The 20,805-nt window shown below is 35.3% G+C and overlaps 1 protein-coding gene across 1 annotated transcript in view; it reads right to left on the minus strand.

Annotated features, from left to right (window-relative positions):
* TTN (titin) overlaps window positions 1-20,805 on the minus strand; it is a 249,978-nt gene that overhangs the window by 146,265 nt on the left and 82,908 nt on the right. The window contains exons 97-131 of the mRNA XM_074144859.1: window positions 20,400-20,687; window positions 19,598-19,888; window positions 18,588-18,875; window positions 17,490-17,582; window positions 17,097-17,379; window positions 16,661-16,844; window positions 16,278-16,367; window positions 15,928-16,195; window positions 15,570-15,830; window positions 14,771-14,980; window positions 14,585-14,662; window positions 14,448-14,474; window positions 13,719-13,766; window positions 12,941-12,997; window positions 12,762-12,839; window positions 12,224-12,478; window positions 11,485-11,577; window positions 10,877-10,954; window positions 10,112-10,180; window positions 9,410-9,493; window positions 9,108-9,170; window positions 8,769-8,846; window positions 8,341-8,421; window positions 7,685-7,759; window positions 6,976-7,053; window positions 6,678-6,758; window positions 6,400-6,483; window positions 5,986-6,084; window positions 4,742-4,819; window positions 2,889-2,963; window positions 2,634-2,708; window positions 2,296-2,379; window positions 1,973-2,035; window positions 1,578-1,655; window positions 223-306 (exon numbers count right to left, since the gene is read on the minus strand). Coding sequence (XP_074000960.1) covers window positions 223-306; window positions 1,578-1,655; window positions 1,973-2,035; window positions 2,296-2,379; window positions 2,634-2,708; window positions 2,889-2,963; window positions 4,742-4,819; window positions 5,986-6,084; window positions 6,400-6,483; window positions 6,678-6,758; window positions 6,976-7,053; window positions 7,685-7,759; window positions 8,341-8,421; window positions 8,769-8,846; window positions 9,108-9,170; window positions 9,410-9,493; window positions 10,112-10,180; window positions 10,877-10,954; window positions 11,485-11,577; window positions 12,224-12,478; window positions 12,762-12,839; window positions 12,941-12,997; window positions 13,719-13,766; window positions 14,448-14,474; window positions 14,585-14,662; window positions 14,771-14,980; window positions 15,570-15,830; window positions 15,928-16,195; window positions 16,278-16,367; window positions 16,661-16,844; window positions 17,097-17,379; window positions 17,490-17,582; window positions 18,588-18,875; window positions 19,598-19,888; window positions 20,400-20,687 — 4,299 coding nt within the window. The remainder of the gene's footprint in view (window positions 1-222; window positions 307-1,577; window positions 1,656-1,972; window positions 2,036-2,295; window positions 2,380-2,633; window positions 2,709-2,888; window positions 2,964-4,741; window positions 4,820-5,985; window positions 6,085-6,399; window positions 6,484-6,677; window positions 6,759-6,975; window positions 7,054-7,684; window positions 7,760-8,340; window positions 8,422-8,768; window positions 8,847-9,107; window positions 9,171-9,409; window positions 9,494-10,111; window positions 10,181-10,876; window positions 10,955-11,484; window positions 11,578-12,223; window positions 12,479-12,761; window positions 12,840-12,940; window positions 12,998-13,718; window positions 13,767-14,447; window positions 14,475-14,584; window positions 14,663-14,770; window positions 14,981-15,569; window positions 15,831-15,927; window positions 16,196-16,277; window positions 16,368-16,660; window positions 16,845-17,096; window positions 17,380-17,489; window positions 17,583-18,587; window positions 18,876-19,597; window positions 19,889-20,399; window positions 20,688-20,805) is intronic.

Here is a 20,805-nt window from a genome sequence, read left to right on the forward strand (position 1 = left end):
AAGACCCAAGGCTCCTTTGGGACTATGGTGGATCACAGTAGTGGACTTGGTAGTGTTAGGTTAATGGTTGGACTCAATGATCTTAAGGGTCTTTTCCAACCTAAATGATTCTATGATTCTAACATTAGAACTTCAAGTAAGGTGCCAGGCCAGTAGGCTTGAAGCTCTGGTGGTATTGCATGAGGAGAATCTGTTCATAGATTAATCCATGGGCTGGAGTACCTTCTGGTGGTGGTGATACTTTTCTTTTTGGAACAGCAATGGATACTCTTTCTTCTCTGGCAATTTTCTTTAGTGCTTCTGGTTCTTTAAAGATAGTAATTGTAAGAATACTAAATTCTGAAAAAAAAATCACTCTTTCTGACGATCATAAGAAAGAATTATGAACAAACCATTTTGGGGAAATAGTACACATTTACATAGCAAAGGTACTTATGATAAACACAACAATCACACCAGACATACAAACCTAAAGACATTTAAATTAACAGAGAAACTGACCAACTGAAGCTTTAATGCATAGTGCCTAGATATGCATTAAGTATTTTGAAGACTACGAGTTTGGGGCGTTCCAGGAATAAATTCCCCAAATAAATTAGACACTTTGAAACACCCTGCAATTTTAGTAACAGCAGAAATAAAGTTAAATATTAAAATATCAACTAAAATAATACATATAATATTAGGATAGTAGATATATAGACCAAAACACATCAAAAAGCAAACACCGTATTCACACATCATGAAGGAAGATGGAATCATTGAGATGAAAGTAAGACCTAAATAGTTTTCCTCTAGGCTCTTCAGAAATGTTATTAAACCACAAAATACCACACATACAGGATACATAACAAAATCACTTTTCAAACGTAAGAAAATCACAGAAACAGAGGACATACTTGTAAGTTTGAAACCCTTGACTGAACATTGCCAATGTTATAAAGAATTGTTAGTTTTTTTCTAAATGGTTCATATTTATTTAACTTCTTCATTGCATAAATGTCTTCACTCAGCTTTCCAAAGCTCTTAAGCAGCTAGAGTAATCAATGAAGTTAAACAGTATCTAGAAAATGAAAGGAATGCAAATGTGTGACTGCTCTCTGCCACCTTCTGCATTCTTTTGCAGGGGAGAAGGGAAAGGTTCTTTTCATTTATAATCAAGTCAGGAGAGAATGGGATTTGATTAAAGAGGCAAATGGTGAGTATGATGCACACAGACATCTGATATTTACAAGCCTTCTCTACTTTCAGAAGAACTTGTATACCTTTAGCTGGTGGAGCTGCCACTTTCTGTGAAATTGGAAAAGGTACTTTCTCTTCTGGCACAGGCTTCTTGGGAACTGCTGGCATATTAGGTTTTTTTTTTCAGAAAGTGTTTATTTTAAAAGATTTTGAATTAATCACAGTTTACGAACATAATCAGATAACAAAGCACAAATGCAGACATTTCTTCAAGTCAAATAAAAAAAGACAGCAAACACTGAACATTACAGCTTGTTTTAGACAACTAGACATAATAAATATAAATCAGTACTCTGAAATAAGACTTCTCTGTGTAGCTGTGAAAAATTATATACCTCTTTTTGGTGGAGCCTCCTCTTTTTTAGCAACTGCAACTTTTTCTTCTGTAATAATTTTCCTGTGCACTGCAGTCACTTAAAAATAATAAGTGTAGGAATATTTAATTGCAATATTTGAGATGCAGACATACATAAGTTTTTTCTACTTAATCTGATTTTTTTTTAAAAGAAAATGCTAAGCAAACTTCAACAGCAACAAAAATGAGACACTGCAGAAGAACGTACTTTACAGCTTTAGCACAAAGATGAGTAACTAGTCAAAAGAAGAGGAGATCCAGACAGAAGTTACAGATAGTAATAAACAAAAATTTATATAAGCAAAATGCCTCAATGTGAAAACTGCAAGGCCAAACAAAAAATCTCCATGATAATAACATTTTCAGTTTTTTTACCTTTGGTTGATGGAGGTTCTTCAACTTCTATCTCAAGAGTGGGCACCCGTTCTTCTGCAGGTTCTTAAAATAAGATTACGCAACTTTAGAAAATTCGATTGATTTCACCAACAGGCATAAGATAAAAGATGAAATAACACATAAATCTCAAAAAGATGACACAGGCCACAGGCCACATTGTAAAAAAATGGACATAAATACATGTTTAATATTGAAGAAATTTGATATATGAGACACATTTTTTTATCAACGTGCATATATGTCAAAGACGGAATGCAGCAAAAAAAGCATTTTTTTGCACCAGGAACAAACCACTGATATACCTTTTGCTGGTGGAGCCTCCATTTTTTTAGGCACAGGGACAAGTACTTTCTCTTTAGGAACTGCTTTCTTATGAACTTCAGGAACTTTAGAAAAATTAATAAGATGAGAAGAAAGATGAGAAAAAATATTAAGGTGTAATATATGTAATTGTATACTGTATCACAATGTGTTTTACTGAGTTAACACAAACAATAATTTTCATAGTACAAGATGGAATGTGAGACAACCATTCATCACTGGAAGCAGACACTACCCAGGTCAACACTTATAGACAACACAGTAAGACAAACATTATCCCCTTGAAGATACATCACCCAGATGAAGACTTGAATTATACCTTTAACTCCTGGAGCTTCCTTAGGGGCAGCTGGAACTTTTTGTTCAGGGACAACTCTCCTATGCTTCTCAGGCACTTTAAAAGATTACAATACATAGTTTTACAAAGAGAGGTAGTATAACTATAACATGCACACATTTCCTCAATACAAAAAAAAAAAACAAAACAAACCACGAATGGAGATAAACATATAGTGGCAGCATAACACTCAGAAGGGTGAAACAACAAATATTTTGTAATGAACAGAATGTATACCTTTAGTGGGTGGGGCTTCCTCTCTTTTAGGAACAGTTACCCTCTCCTCTATGTAGTAAGACTCTTCTTCAGTCACTTAAAAAGAGTAAAATGAAAAAATACTTGAGTTTAAGTATTTGATGTCTATTATGATGCCTTTATGGCCCTGGTAAGCCACAAGATGTTTGTAAGACAAGAATAAGCAGCGTGCTTTACTAACAGACACTCTGGTATTACAAAATCATAGAATCATAGAATGGTTTGTGTTGGAAGGGACCTTGAAGATTATTGAGTTCCAATCCCCCTGCCATGGGCAGGGACACCTCCCACTAGACCAGGTTGCTCAAAGCCCCATCCTGCCTGGTCTTGAATATTTCCAGTGAAGGGTCATCCACAACTTCTCTGGGCAACCTGTTCCAGCCCCTCACCACCCTCACAGTAAAGAATTTCTTCTTAATATCTAATCTTAATTTCTCCTCTTTCAGTTTAAAACCATTAGCCCTCATCCTATGGCTCCACTCCCTGATAAAGACTCCCTCCCCATTTCTCCTGTAGACCCCCTTCAGATACTGGAAGGCTGCTATAAGGTCTCCCTGGAGCTTTCTTTTCTCCAGGCTAAACAACCCCAACTCTCTCAGCCTGCTCCCTCTGAAACCGATGGAAAAAGTCCAAGCAACTTAAATGGAATTGAGACTGAGCTTTCATCTTATATTTCTGTGGAATTTGAAAATGCTTAACATTTGAAGTACTTGATCAGCTCTTTCCATTCCTCTGTCCAGTACTTCACTAATGTTGGAATACATTCACTTTGAGGAAGCCTCTTCACTTTGAGAAAGCCAAGTACCAAGAAAATTCCTTGACTAAAAGCATCCCTTGAAAATACTTTTTTCAGTGTCACTCAATCAGTGTATGTTGCCATCCTTCACAGCATTATCTTACCACCAATATATTTAGAGGTGGAAACAATTTAGCCATTTTACAGTGAAATAGTCTGAGGAAGCAGAGTGCACCGTGGTATTCTGAAGGACCTTTACTTCATCCAGGCAACCTGGTGGAAGAGGAACTTCCAACAGAGAATTTTTATTAAAAAAAAAAGAAGAGCTGATAATTCTCAGCATCCAAGAGATACCTCATTATTTTCACTTTATCAAAACAGGATTAGCTACTACACTTTTCAAATAGAAATTGTAGGCATTCGTATCATTAAAGCTGATAAGATATGAAACATATTTATATAGTAGTAATTTTTTCTTTATCAATAGAGTCGATATTAATCCATGCTATTTTTGGTACAAAACAAAAATTACTTTTTGCTTTTGCCTAGGGTCCTGGTTTCAGGTGGGATAGACTTAATTTGTTTTCTAGCAGCTGGTCTGTTTTGGATTTAGTATGAGAATAATGCTGACAACACATATTGTTTTAGTTGTTGATAAGTGATGTTTACATTAGTCAAGGACTTTTTCGGTTTCCCATAGAAGCTGAGAGGGAGCATAGGCAGGACAAGCTGGCCAAAGGAATATTCCATACCATAGATGTTATGCTCATTATATAAATGGGGGTTGGCCTGGGAGCAGGAATTTGCAATCACTGCTCAGGATGGGCTGGGCAATCGATCATCAGGTAGTGAGAGCCACTTGGTGTTGTATCACTTTATTTTTTATATTCTTTTATAGCTTTTTTTTTTCCTCTCCCATTACTGTTCTATTAAATTGTCTTTATCTCAACTCATGTGGTTCCCTCCCCACCCCCACCCCCCCTCCTTTTCTCCCTTTTCTCCTTACTGGGGGAACAAGGAGTGAGTGAGCAGCGTTGTGTTCCTAGGTGCTGGCTGGAGTTAGACCATGACACCTAGTATTCCTGAATTGTGGTCATACCTTCAGAGATCTCTTCTCTGTGAATGGAAATAGACAATTCCTCCATTTCTTCTTCAGCCCATTCTTCAATTGTTGGTTCTTTAAAGAAAATTATTAGTTTTAATATTTTTGGTGAAGGGATAGATTGATAGAAGGAGGGAGGGATCAATGAATGGAGAAGATGAAGACCAATTCTTACAAGTTCTCTATGACAATGACAGATATGCATACAATACAGAAAGTGCTGTGCACAGACATATGTATGATTTGCTCTAAATGATGTATTTTATTCATGCCCCATGTACCCTATTGTGTGCTTCTGTATCTCTCAAATATCTTTCACTGGTTAACTGTCAGTCCCTCAGAATATCTCAGCTCCCCAAACTTCCCCATCCCAACAGCTAAGCAGGGGGAAAACAACAGTCAAAGAGTTAGAGGTTACTCCTTGATCCAGCTACATAAAACTGACAAGATGAGAAGGGTAGGTCAAGAATTAAGGAAAGTCTGGCATATGCACATCCTCAAATGTGACTATATCAGGGAAAACAATTTGTTCTGGCGTAAAAGGTTAATTTGCAGGAGACAAACAGAAATTAACACTGCATGTATCCGTATGAAAATATATTTGCATGTACATATTTTAGATAGATAACTTCCTTATCTGCTTTAAAAAAACTCATTTATGCTTTTTAATAGAATATGTAAATTTTCTTGACTGGCTAGTTATTAATGGGATATAAATGGTCAAAATGTTGATTTAAGCTATCTTGAAGCAGATATTTTGTGAAATTATACTAACTTAAAGTGATCAATCTCAATCTTCCCTGAGTACGAGAATGTGAACTAAAAGAGCTGGTGAGAAGCTGACACCACAGAGAGAAATAGTATTGCTATCTGCTGGGCTACAGAGACCTTTGTAGGTAGTGTGAAAAAATGGATGGTTACAGTGCTAATTAGCAGAGTCTAATCTCAACTCTATACATCCAAATTTCTTACTATGATTTCATGAAAGCCTGATCTGAAGATCATTGTACTCAGTGGTAGAGTTTTCATTCATGTCAATGAGGTGGGATCCTGGCATTCAAGACTGAAATGGTAAATGACACCCAGGAGGCTCTTAACTGCCTGGAAGTCTGTTAAATGTTCAAAACAAGACTCATACAAGATAACTAACACAAAATTCTTGTGTATTTTGATCTTGGTCTTAGAACAACAGACTTAGCGGCAAAGCACAAGTTTCTCACTATTGTCTGCTTATAGTGTACCTTCAGGTGATGCGATTTCCTCTGGAATGGCAACAGATATTTTTTCTTCTGTAATAAGTACTCTTTCTTCAAAAGTGGCTTTCTTCTGCACTTCAGGCACTTTGACAGATAATAATGTTAAATGTATGCTTTTCTAATTCCATTGTGAAAGCAGTTTTGCAAAATGCTAAATCTAAGTTTCCAAAGAATTGCTTAAGGGTACTAAGCACATAACACAGAACAGAGATTCAATATGTAGAAATAATATTTTTATAACTACTGCGCAACACATACAACACAAAGTAATGATTCATTGTCACTAAATCAGAACACCAGAATTCACAGTGGAAACACAAACCAAGGACTGATACAATACAGAGCACACAAACAGAAGTTGAGAAACAGTATATTATTTCATTCTACTGGAAAGCATACCTTTAGCTGGAGGAGTCTCAACTTCTTTAGGAGCAGCAGGAGATACTTTTTCTTTAGGGATAGGTTTCTTAGGAACTGCAGGCACTTAAAAAAAAGTATGTAGGTTTAGGACCTGTAATGTGCAAAACTGACAAAAACATCACATAACAGAAATGTATCATTCAAAAAGATTACATATGGACATATTCTGCTTACAAAACACAACAGCTGAGCAAGCTGAGACAAATGTAATGTTCTAAAGACTACAATAAATGATATGACAGTGAACAATATTGTACCTTTTGCAGTTGGAGCTTCTTCTACTTTAGGAACATGTGGTATTTTTTCTTCTGGAGCTGGTTTCTTAGGTACTTCTGGCACTTCAGAGATATGAATTATAATATTAAGTAACTAAAATTACAGGTGTTTTAAGACTGCATCTATAGCACAGTTATCCACAAAACTGACACAGAAGATACGTAGCTAATGTAACTGAAGTACAACAGAAACCAGATTCACTTAACAACCCAATCCAAAACTAGACACAAAGAAGATGCTTAAGATAACAAGAAAAGAATTTTATTTATTTATGTGTACCTTTAGGTGATGGAGCTTCCTCTCTTTTTGGAACAGCAACTTTTTTCTCTGGGGGAGCTCTCTTAGGCACCTCTGGCACTTAAAAAAGATAAAATGTGAGATTTTTCAAAGATTTATTGGAGTATTACAGAATTTCATTAATCCATTTATAAGGATATCAAGACACAACATATAACACATTCATACACTTAACATAGAAAAGTATGAGACAAGAGCAATACATTTTGGGGAAAAAAAAATTCAAACCGGACTCTGGAAGTCTCTCAAGTGCTTTAAGATTGATTTCTTAGCTGAAGAAAGAGGTGCTCAAGTATGTTACCTGGCCTTAAAAACTGTTATATATGCACAGAGAACAATACATTTAAAAAAAAAAAAAATCAGTCTAACACAAATATATTTACATACAGGCTAACAACAACAACAAAAACTCCATCACTAAGAAACCCTTTGGCATGTGGAGGTTCTTCTTTGGGAAGTACTTTTTCCTCAGGCACAAGTTTTTTAGACACTTCAGGAACTTAAAAGGTATTAAAATTTGTTTAAGTAATCTTTCTAAGGCTTTTGAGTTTGTCTTAGATGAGAACAGACATACAGCATAACACACAAAAACTATATTTATCATATGCTTATATTGAGAAACGAATAGTAGTTAGAAAAACAACACAATAGTACAGGACTGGTTAAAGTCCACATTCAAAAGATGCTGTACCTTTTGCTGGAGCCACCTCCTTTTTAGCAACAGCAACTTTCTTTTCTGGAACAGGTTTCTTAGGGACTTCAGGAACTTTGGAAAACATTGTCAAAGTGAGAGAGCTTTAGTTTTTGGACCGCTTATCCAGAGTTCAGTTATTCAAGATTGTTTTATAGTATATAGTGCCTGGACAAAGAGCTGAGCAACTGCAACACAACAGAATGTACAACCTTTTGGACACACAGTGGACTATTTGGGAAAGACAGACTATATGGGAAAGAAAGACTATATGATAGAGTATAAAATTCCAATGTTAACATTTATGCACTATCACCTTTAACTGCACTCTATTGAAGTAAAACCACCCTACCCTTTTCTGCAAAGCCACACAACCTAAATACAAACAAGCACAAGATTGTTAGGAAAGCGAAGGGCCAAAGCTGAGACAAGTGCAAATTGCAGGCTAAGTTATAGCACAAATGACAAAGTGAAAGTATGGAGATAATGCAAAAATCAAATAATGCATATGAAGACAATGCAAAACTGAAGCCACAGTAAATTCACAAATATATACAAGAAAACATGAAAAAATAATATAATGAAAGACAATTTGGTTGGGTGTTTTTTTTGTTTTGTTTTTTTTTTTTTTTTTTTTACTAAGGCAGTAGAAATACCTTTAGCTGGTGGACCTTCTTTTTTAGGGACAGGAACGGTTTTTCTTTCTTCTGGAACATGTCTCTTTGGTATCTCAGGCACTTTAAAGAGATAGGTGGTGAACACTTAAGAGACAGTAGAAATATCACAGTAGACTACTTTCAATACCCTGGATAAGCAAACACTATATGTCAAAAGATATGCTGATTTGTCGAACAGATACATTATGCTTGTCTCAAAGAAAAGCTATTCAAAGAATTATTTAAAGCAGTGATGAAGAAGAATTAGATTCAGAAATGCAGTAGGGCTTGAGCTTTTGAGAATGGTGCCATAGACAGATGGAAAGATCTCACTTCTGATATTCTATTCTTTGGTAAAGACTGGTGCAGGCAGATAATGTGCAAGTTCAGAAAAATGGAGTGCATGATGATACAAAGATTTTATTCACCTTCAACATGAGGGATCTCCAGTTCTGTAGAAATGACTTCTTCCTCTTCTTCTTTCTCCTCTTCAACTTCTTTATGTTCTACAATAGGAATTTTAAAGATATTAATTTTTGAGATAAGAAATATCAATGTCTGTAGTAAATCTGAAAAGCTTTCAAGAAGATATTATGTGTGTTCAGTACACAAAAGTCACTGAAACACATATGCTTATATGTAAAAAAAATTTCATCCAGAAAACCAACAGCATGTGCAAATCTCACAATGAGTTTTCATTAACTATAGATTCAAATTGTTTAAAAAATCTTAAACATTGATTAGCCTCTCATTCTTAATCCATCTACCTTCAATTGGGTAAACAGCTTCAAAGAATCTTTCTTCAACTGTTTTCTCATGCTCTGTTGGCTCTTCAAAGAAAAGCATTTAAACAATGTTAAGATAAAATAGTTGAAATGTTGATGCCTATGAATCTAATGAAAACTGATGCTACATAACACAATGAACAAAAAGAAGCAATACATGTTGAAAGACGTATGATGTGTCTAAATATGTATTTTGCCATACATAAAAATAGATTATAAGAAAATCTAGTAGGATTGAAATATTGTTTTGTTTTGGGTGCACAGATTTTTGGTTTTGTACATACCTGTGACATATGAATATTCTTCTTCTCTGTGGACAGAAACCGACATCTTTTCTTCTGAAACAGTCCATGTTTCTACTGTCGGTACTTTAAAGATAGGATTTTGTTTTAGTATTTTATATTCTAGATCCACATTAGTGGCAGTCAGCATGTAAGTTTTTATCAAATCTTTATCTATATTGCACATTTATGTCTTAAACATATTTAGACATTCAGTATTCATACTATAAAATACTGAACACAGGACAAGTATACAAGTGTAATATTTAGTATCTGTTAAAGACTAAAGACACAGACACCTTTAACCTGAAAATTTAAAATAAATGCATGCACAGGCTTTTGGAAATGGTTTATCAGAAGAAATCCAAAGGTGGTTCTTCAAAGAAATTTTGGGGCACTGGGCCATTATTATGTAAGCATAGGTGAGCAGGCAGAATAGATGAAGAAAAAGCTAAATCACACTGCAATATCCTGTATGCTGCTTAAACAAGAATCAAAAGGCTAGCCGCAAACATGTTAAAAACAGACTTTATGAAAGGTAAAAACATGGTACACATACTAACTAAACACTGAGAGTAGTCACAGCATGACTACTACAAAAGGTCCAGGTGCATAGACACAGGCCCACATATTCACAAGAAGCACAAGAACATACAGGGTGCTGGAAGAAAATGGAAACTGCAATTGAAAGATGCTGATCTGTACCTTCCTTTTTCATAACTTTTTCTTCAACAATCATTGGTGTAGGTTTTGGAGGTAGAACTTTCTTGGTAACTGTTGGCATTAAAATTTTGTTAGTCATAATTTAGCACAGAGATCAAAATAGGTCTACAGCTATCTAGCAATGATGTTGAAAAAAACAACAAACAAGACGAACATAATCTAACTTCATAGCTAAATCAGGCTCCTTGGAATCATGCTAAGCAATGGAAGGAATGTGTTTGTTTCCTTTTATCGATACCTTCTAAAGGGTCTGGGTAACTCAGGGCATTTAGTACACAGGTCATATGCTGACATATATTGAATTGCAGCCAACAGGCTCCTGCTGCAGGATGGGAAATGCTGTACAAAAGGAGGTGGTTAGCAAGAAAATAAGGACGCATCTTTATTTCATACCCAAACAATTAACCAAGACATCCTGGTAGACAGGTCAAGATAGAAATCTGAGGAAGATGGGGATTTTACATCTTCAGCTTAGACTGAAACATACTGTTTCACCCAGTGCAATTTTATACTCGCTTCCTTTCTTAAAGCATTAGTAGCTAGTATCTGCATTTAATATTTTCCCCTAAAAAGCTTTTCATCTTTCTTTTATACATTTCAACAGAAGCTTATATTAGATATTTCAAAGACTGAAAAATTTATCAGACCAATGTTAAATGAAGACAAAGCATATGCAGATCAGCTAAGTAACAGTAGCCATTACTTTCATGTAAAGGTGACATTATAAGGTAATTAAACAGTAGTTACCCTCAGCCCGTTTGACTTTTTCTTCTGCAACCCTCTGAGTGGTTATCTCCACTTTTTCATCAACAGGTTTCTTGACAACTGTAAGTGATTCAGATATATTTATTGTTTAAATAATCTTGCAAATTATTTTCTGGACACAAACCAGGTAGAACTGGCTTTTTTCTTGTTTAGGATGTGCATCTTGTACATTGTTCAGTGGTCATGAAGGGACCTGTGAGACAGGTGATCAGGCCCACCCTCCCCTGAGAGATATGCAGTGATCTAAATGGAGGACGCTCCTCAGAAGTGCAGCGTTCACTGGCTCAAAAGCACCACCCATGCCCAAGGCTAATCTACAGGGAGAAGGAAAGATAATTGAAGCTCAGTTTGATTTTGCCAGCAATTCTTGGTTTGCTTCAACCACCATTGCCACTATTCTCTCTCTGCTTGAAAATATGAAGTGGGAGAAGAGGATGGGCTGCCATGACCCTCGCTCATGTCACTGTCCAACATAAAGAGAATTCTCTCCTTTTCAAGGAAGTGTGAATAACTACCGCAGTTCAGCTTGAAGGAGATGCATGAGAGATCTTAATCTGCATGGTCCTGTTAGTTTTGCAGGAAAGTCATACCTTTATGAACTGTTACTTCTTTCTTTTTCTTCTTTTCAGCTATAATTGCTGGTTGTTTTTGCTCAGGCACAGGCTTCTTAGGAACTTCAACCACTTTAAAAATAATAACATTTCTTAATGACGAAAAATGCATTGTCAAAAGGCTCGATACACACTAAAGTTATTAGTTAACACTATTATAAGTTTATGAAGTTGAAAAACACACAGAGGGTTTTGGATATCCAATTGTTGCAATAAAATTTTCTGCTTATTTCCAGGTTTGATGGTTTCTCTTTAGAGCCAAATTCTCTTCCTAGAGGTAGACATGTTATTACTACCCAAGAGAGTTAAAACATACAAACAATTGCAAAATACAGCTATTAACATCAAACAATTAATATGTAAGACTTTTAACCTAAATCTAGAATACATGAAAATGACAGAAGGAATATTCAAAACTACTAAAAATGACACGTCCTTACAAATTACTAACTTGTAGTAGGTTTCAAAGGTGTCCTAAACTGCAAAGTCCATTGGCAACCAAATTATAGGGTATCCATTTCTATCTTCATCTACACCTCACCATACTAGATCCCTTGTCTTATCATCAAGTGCCACTTAAAACTTGGCAGCATATTAAGGTTCAAGTTATTGTAACAGAAAAGAAAATCAAAAAAATGTTGTCTGGCTCAAAATTTCTGGGCCTTAATAATAAAAATGAGAAGAGAGAAGAAATAAAATGGTCTGATAATTAAAATACCTTCTTCATGAATGACTCGTTTTTCTTCATAAGTCACTTCTCTTTTCTCATAAGCTTCTTCCCATTCCTCTTCCCCTTCGTCATAGCTTTCTTCCTTAACATAATAGTCATGGTCTTCTCCATAATCTTCTTCCCATTCTTCATAAGTTTCTTTGGGCATTTCATATATTTCCTTCTTTTCTTCATGAATCTCTTCTCCCCTTGCTATGGATGTTATTTCAATCTCTTTGGGCTTCTCTGGCAGCACCTCAGGAACTTTAAAAAAGTAATAAATAGATTAGTCAAATAAAAATGTGGAATCTGCAAGGTGTAATTGGATGTTCACAGTTAATTAAATTATTTCACCCTCACAGTCAGTTTAAAGAAGTGACTATTTTTTAAGCAGTCCGAATCAGCTTGGATTTTAAATGGGTAGGCTTTTAACATAAAGACAAAAATCAAATAGATTTCATCGATTTATGGTAATTTGAAATAAGTGCGTGGTTTCCACATGGTAATTTTGCTATTTTTAAAAAAGTTTTTTTTAAAAAAAAGTTACCTTTATGTGGTGGGACTTCTTCAGGACCTTTTTTAACCACCTTTTTGGAAACTTTCTTTACTGGAACCTTTTTTTCTGCTTAAAAACAATATATTTTAAAATTTAAATGAAAAAAAAAACCCACCCAAGAGTCATAATGAAACATGTGCACACTGTCCAAATACTTTAAGTATTCTTACCTGGCTTTTTCTCCTCTGGTGGTGGAACAAGAGGCAGAAGAATAGGAATAGGGGCAGCTTGTAGGAAAAATGAAATATTTAGAATAAAATGTGAGTATGATGTTTTCTTGTAAATTAAGAAAAATTGTAGTGCAGTTGGAAAATAGATGAAATGATTTTATTGCAGCTGCAGAATAAAAGCAAATATGGTGCTCATTCTGACAGCTTACTGTAGCTGGAAGAATACATTTTGAGTGGTAATTCCCAGTCTAACTTTATTTGAACCATGACCCTTCCCAGCTTTATCTTATTTATTGCCATCATTCTCCTGTTTTTGCTGATAGTAATTCATCTAAATATCAAATCTTTCCCATCCTACTGCTACTGCAAGCATTTACCAAATTATCCTGGAAACGAAACCAAGAAGACTGAACATTAAAAGATATTTCTGTGGCGAAAAGAAGAAAAGCTGAAGATAAAGAATGATCAGAAGAAGAAAATGGAAATAAAAGGAAGGTGGAATGGATAAGAGACTGATAGGAAAACCAGATGGAAAGGACGAACTCTTTTTAAGAGAAAAGACTTCTTTCCTACTACTGCCTGTCTATGGTTTTCACCTTCCACACAGCAAAACAAGCCTATCCAAGCCGAGTCTTGCTCATATCATATTTGTATAGAGACAATTAACTAGATTTTATCACTGAGCTGCCTAAGATCTTTCTCTGAAGTTCCCACCAGCCTGGTGCTTCATTGCAGATATAAAATGCACTATGGAACAAGTATGGTTTTATTACCCTACCTTCAGCTGGTTTTTGAGGTGGAACTGCAACCTTGGCATCAGGAACATCTAGAAAATCGAGATGTTTAATTGACTTAAAAAGGTATATTTGAATATGCTGTCCCCAAGAATAGTAGTTCATGGTGCTTTAATCTTTCTGTTCTAGCATACAAAGATTGTAACTTGCTCTTCAAGAATAAGCTACCTGACTACAGATAACTAATCACATTAATCTTTCAGTCTGGCCAAATTCTACACGGTTTCATTTTATTTCTAAATAATTCTTGCATTATTTTGGAGCAGGCTCTTAAGAACATTCAGAAAAGAACATCATTATATATCATAAGGAGATGGTTGCTACCCACTTTGCCTCCTTGGTTATTTCTTTTCAGTTGTGCAGAGGACATTGAATCTGTTCATTGGTACCTCTTCATTGTTGTACTCCTCAGTCATTCAAATAAAAATAAACTTTTGTGTTTTAGAGAATGTGGCTTCCCATATTGTACAAACTAGGACCTCTGACACATTAATAGCACTGATTTTGGAGTTATCACAGTATTCATTGCCACTATTTATGAGAATAAATACTTCCTCATATCTATGGATGAGAACTAATTTTTCAGGGTGTAGATTTGACTTACTATAACCAGGAAAAAAGGATTTGAATATAAAAAATAAAGCAGAGCAATGCACCAAATCTATGACAGAGTATAGACATGATCTTGTGCCAGTCTTGCTCATGATCTTTACCTGGTGGCTTCAATTCCAGTTTAATTTCTGCAAAAGAATATTAGATTTCTTTTAGGACTATTTATTTTTCCAGGATCATGTTTCAAACTCACAAATTTGCAGATGGCTATGATCAAAACTTTAGCAAATTTGCTAACCTTTGGTTACCAGATAGAGTTCTGCAGTGCTTCTTGCTTCTCCTCTTGGTTCAAGACGAGCAATTACAGAGTATACACCTGCAATAGCCAAGAATGTTGAAATTTATATGCCTTTATCATTAAAAACACAGACAACAAAATCAGATAAAAGAATGGCATGAGCACAAACATTCCCTGCATTTTTACCTTCATCTTCTGCAGTGACATTGTGAATAGTCATATAATGACAGCGACCTTCACTTCTGAAGCTGTACTTGGGGCTTTCTGTCAGTTCTGTGGGGCCTTTATACCATGTCACAACTGCATCATCAAAGGACACCTCGCACTCAAAGGTTGCAGACTGGTGTTCACTCACTACAATGTTCTGTATGCTCTTTGTGAACTGAATTGGTTCCGCTGTGTTTAGAAACAAAAAATATATCAATTGTTATGCACCACTGGGCCATTTAGCTTATCTAATTCCTTCTCATTGTTTTCATAATAATAGCTACATCATAATAAGAGATAATATCAAAAGATCTTGAAAAAGTAGAGTAAGAGAAAGGGATTCCATCTTCTGTGAAGTTTTCTATGTAAGAATGAAGATCAGGAGACATAAGAGTACAACTATAACAAGATTGCTGTGCAGATAAATTATACAAGAGAAGCCATTAAGGAAATTAAAGATGAAAGAAGAATAGTTAAGAAAAAGAGGAAAACCAATATAAGAGTATCAGAGAAAAAGATATAAAAGCAAGTATGACTCAGTTTGTTTGAGGGACAGGGGACATCAGTAATGATGATTTAGTTAAAAAATACTAACTTATACAAGTATGTCACATACTGTCTAAAGAGAAAGGGCAGCAAAATTTCTCATTTAGTCAATTTCCAACTTTGGGAATATCTGTTTAAAAAATTCCTTTTACTTACATTTGTTCTGTTAATGGAACATCCAGAAATTGTTTACCACTACTGAAATAAAGAGATTCTATATCTGTTTACAAACCTTCGATGGCCAGATCTGCAGTTGTTTCTAGATTGTCAAGCTTGCAGGTATATTGTCCCTGGTCTTCTGTTCTAACATCCTTGATGATGAGTTTGTGTACTTTGTCAGAGACTTGTGTTGAATATCTCCCTCCTATCTTAATGGGTCTCCCATTTCTATACCACTGAGACTTGGCATTTGGGATAGAGAACTGACAAGACAGCGTGCATGTGTTTCCTTCCTTGAAAGTAGTGTCATGAAGATGCCGTTCAACTGCAGGTTCTATTAGTGTGTTAAAACATACATTTTAGCAGACATCAGACAACAGAATAATTAAAGTGTAAAATAATTCAAATATATACTTCAAAAGTGCACTTACCGATCACAGTTAGCCTGGCACTGGCAATGTGTGGTCCACACACTATTCTGAAATTTCCCTGATCTTCAAGTTGGCAGTTCCTGATTCTCAGTATGTGGCGATCGCCTTCAATTCTAATTTCATATTTGTCACTGGAGTCCAATTTCTGGGTTCCTTTGTACCATGACAGTTTAATTTCTGGATAGTTAATTTTAATCTCACATTCAAAGATAGCATCCTCATCTGTTAGAACTGTCTGATTTTCAATGTCTTTGATCAGAGTAATAGGCTGTAAAATATTAGTTTAAATTAGTTTCAAGTTCTCTGTTATGTGTTTGAATATTTCACAAATCAGTCCAAAAATATGTTACCTCTGTCTGTGTGAGTCGTTGCTGAATAAAAGCTACAAGTTCATCAAACTCCTGATCTTCTCTTCGAGCTTTTTCTGTAAGCTCAATTTCCTGTAAAGAGGCAGAATATACTCCTACATCAATTTTTCTGTAACTGTAGTATAACTAGTGTATCTTCTCATCTTAAAAATTGGAGCCAAATTGTGAAGACAGAACATAGTTGGCCAGAAGGCCCACTCACTCTTCTTGGGTTTAAGCATAATTGAGAACTGTCAGTAAAAGATCTAAAGAGAAACCAGAAATTCCTGCACACACAGGTAACATCAGAGTGTGGACACCAAGTCTGTTCAAAGGAACTGTGTTACTCCTAACAAAGACAAAGTTGCAGTCACACTGTGTCTTACCAATCTATGGCTTTCTTCTGCTTGAGTTTGCTTTAGTAACTCAAAGGCTTGCAGGAGGCCACGGAAATCTGTAATGCCATACATGCGAGCATATTTCTCATATTCTTTGGGATCTACATTTTTGAGAAGTTCCAAGATATCAATAGGTTGCTCTTCCTCTTCTTCCTTCTTTTTTGTTGGAGTGCTATTCAAATCAATGACATAAGTTAAGTATACAATGCTTCATTCCTAGAAAGCTGTTCACTGAAAAAATGGATCTGCCTAGAGCTACCCTCTGCAGTGGAATCCTTTAGCTTACTCTATTCAAGTGCTTCTATTTTTAATACAATTATTCATATTTAATTAATGTTAAAAAATTATATCTTCATCTGAGATAGATAATAAAAAATGTTTCTTCAGATGTTGGCAAATTAATCTATAAAACCTTTCCATATACCTTTTTAGTTTTGCCCTGAGATCCCCTTCAACAACTTCTTTCTTTCTTTCTTCAACTTGTAGGTTTACGCTCCTGTCTATTTCACCATGTTGGTTAAAAGCTACACATTTGTACATGCCAGAATCCGTTTTTATTGCATCCTTTATTTCTAGTTTGGCTTCATCTCCTCTCTGCTGGATTATAATGCGACCTCCCTGGTTGAGTTGCCTCCATTTTCCCTTCATCCATTTAACATTTGGAATAGGGTCTCCTCCAACTTTTGCAATAAATGTTGCAACACTCTCTGCAGAAAGATGCAAATGAGGAAGCTAAGTCTTTCCAGCAAGACATAATCTCAAACAAAACATATAGGCAAATAGAAGACCTTGTACATTTTTTGAAAAGAGTCCTTACTTTCCATGACTTTGATACTCTGAGGCTCTGACACAAAATAAAGTTTTCCTTCCACTTCTGCTTTCTTAGCTGCTGGTGCAGCTGCTGGTTTTTCTAAAAAATAGAGTCAAACAATTGAAATAGATGGTTTCATGTAACCGTTTATGTTCATGCGTTATGGTGCTTCTGAAGGAATTGTAAAAAAGGAATTAATTACAGAGATGGAACAAAATACTGTGCAAGAAATAAAAATGCAAAATACTTTCATATTATCTTAATTAACTTGTATGTTACTTTCCAGACTAAACTGAACACTTTGGGTCATATTTTGCTGTTCCTTGAGTCAGGTCATTTATATTCTGCATGGATGCAAATTAATTAATGTATATGCAAATAAGAAGCCTGATTTTCTAAAATGGATTGTTTTTTAGTGAGGTATTCTCTTTTCTATCTATTTCTGGAAATTTCACCCTTAGAGTTACTTGCATTTTTTTACCAGTGATCTGTTAATTTTATTTTTTTTTCCTTTGCAGAGTTCTTAGCCTTGAGGCTACCCATGTAGTGAAAAAGATATGATTTCTACATATTACTGAACTCTTACGTGTTTTATGCAACGGTAAGACAAGACCTACATGGAAGGACTCATGCTTAGACAATATTTACTTTCAGCTAAAAGGTCAAAATGTCTTAGAGTTGTAACAGCTCTGAAGCAATTAGCTTCTAAGGCCACACACTCAATCATTTTCCTTTTGTATTTTCCTTTAATAAACACCGCTATTCCCATCCTTTCCATAAAATATGCATGTCCAAGTAATTTCACTCACTTAGCTTGCAATTTTCTTACATTTGGTGTTTAGATTTAGAAACTAAATTATTAATCTTTTTGTTAAGCATACGCTATTGATTTGACACTGATCTCCCACTGTTTATGTCACTACTTGTATACAAATTATTGTTAAATATGCTGTCTTCACAGATTATACAGTTTTGCAAAGAACTAAAAGATACTAATTGTTTGCCGTTAGATTACTAATATTTTTGTTCCACAGAAAATGAAGCAGGATGGAATTTTGCTTGAAAATTCTATCATATGCCTTGATTTTCTCTGTGTTACTCTACCTTTAACTGTCACTTTAGATTTGCAAGTATCGGCACCAGCTGCATTTGAAGCTTTGCATACATATTCTCCTGAATCTGATTTGGTAACTGCAGCAAGTTCCAGAAGGGCTACTCCATTAGCGAAGCTGAAGTTGCATCTGTCTGAAGCTCTTATTTCTCTCCCTGCCTTCAGCCACTGAATCCGGATTGGCTGTGATCCTTGGACATGGCAGCTGAGCTGTAGGGTATCACCTTCCTCTGCTGCTGCTGGCTGAAGACGTTGGTCAAAAACTGGAGGCCTTTTAGGTTCTGGAATATGAAAATGCTTGAGTAAATACTCAAGGAAGGAAAGTATGATTGAGAATGCAAGAGAAAAAGAGATACATATGATTCTTAAGAAGACAATAGCAAGGAATGAAGGAGGATAAACAGAAGTCTGAGAATGTCAATCAGTTTTAGAAAATGGAATAGATATCAAGAGAGTATGTTTTCTATGCAAACATGCACAAAATAGCATTTCTCCATGCAACAAGGGCATTTGTTCACATGCAAAAAACAGTATAACAACTAAAGCACTGTTATTAGGCTGCAAAATTATATAAGCACCTTGAAAGAAACAAATATGCTATCTCCTGCAAGAGTATTATGATGAAGTGCCAAGCTGCCACAACACACTGTCAAGGCTGCCCAAGCTTAGATGTAACTGCACAGAAAAGCTGTTATTCCACGAAAAGAGAATGATTAAAATTTCAACAGAAATGTCACATAAAGATTACAATGTTCACTTTAGAACAGTTGTAGCAAATAGTGAAACAGAAGCCCCTTCCTGAAAAATATTTTTTTTATTTTAGTCACAAAATTAAAAGAATTCCTTGATTTTGTGGTTTAACTCAGTTTTATCTTGTCCGTATCAGGAAAAATCATTGCTGTTCAGGTAAGTAAAACCAACTCATCAGATAGAAGCTGTATATTTGCAGTTAACATGCAACAAAAAAAAGTAAGAAACAAAGAAAAATAAGACTTCAACTAACCTCTAATAACAACAGAAGATGTACACAACACACTTCCTGCTTCATTGGACACTTTACAGGTATATAAACCAGCATCTGATTGCTCTATGCTCTTTATATGCAAGAGTAAGGTATTGTTTTTGAAAGATATTTCACAATGAGGGCTTGAGTGAACTTCCTGATTGTTTTTATACCAAGCAACCGTCAAAGGCTGAGACCCGGAAACACGGCCCTCAAGTTTAAGTTCATTCCCTTCTGTTTCTTCTACTGCTTCAGACAGCTTCTTCGTAAAAGTAGGTGGAGTTTTTCGTTCTGTAAAAAAAAGAACATATTATTCAAATTCTATAAATCAAACCTTAAATAAAAAATGTAAAGAAAATGTTTCAAGAAAAAATTGGACATTGGGGGATTGATATTTGCTGTCATTTAAATAGGATTTTTTTTAAGTGAAAGTATGCCAAGATAAACAGCATGGTGTCTTGTTCATAACTGTCACTGTCATTGTTGATTCTCCTACTTGAAAAAAAATAAAATCCTTTTACATTTATTTAAGCCAAAGTCATTTAAAAACCACCAAGATGTGTGTTGAGTTCTCAAGAAAGAAATCGGCCAAAGTCTATAAAGAAACTAGGTTGAAGAAAATATTTCATTTCTCCTTACATTGTTGTTAGTAACGCTTAAGACATTCATGGGTATCCCCAGACAGGTACTTTCAAGCTTTGTCTCAGAAGTTTTTCTAAAATTTATCTTGCAGCAATAAGGCTACCTTCCTTTATAATTAAGGGAACAAAAATATACACACAATGTGTAATCTATTCAGTACCTTTAACAGTCAGTTGAGCTGTGCAAGAGTCCTTTCCAACTTCATTGCTAGCATAGCATGTATACTTTCCAGAGTCTCCCCTGTCAACTCTCAAGATAGTCAAGTGGGCTGTGTTGTCTACATAACTGATCTGGTAGTTTTTTCCTGTTCTAATCTCTTGGTTATCTTTTGCCCAAGTGACTCTAATAGGCTGTGTTCCAGAAACGTGGCACTCAAAGTCAACACTTTCTCCAATAATACCATCCACGGGTGCAATTGGGATGTCAAAGAATGCAGGAGTCTTCCCTTCTGAAGAGTGAAAGAAATAAAAAGGCATCACTTTAAAATCTTGATTTGCTTTAAACCTTGGTGAAATAAACATTATTTGTACAGTATTAAATTCATGTATGAAGCAAAAGTGAATTTT

Source organism: Numenius arquata, chromosome 3 (assembly GCF_964106895.1).
Source record: "Numenius arquata chromosome 3, bNumArq3.hap1.1, whole genome shotgun sequence".
Lineage (NCBI taxonomy): Eukaryota > Metazoa > Chordata > Aves > Charadriiformes > Scolopacidae > Numenius > Numenius arquata.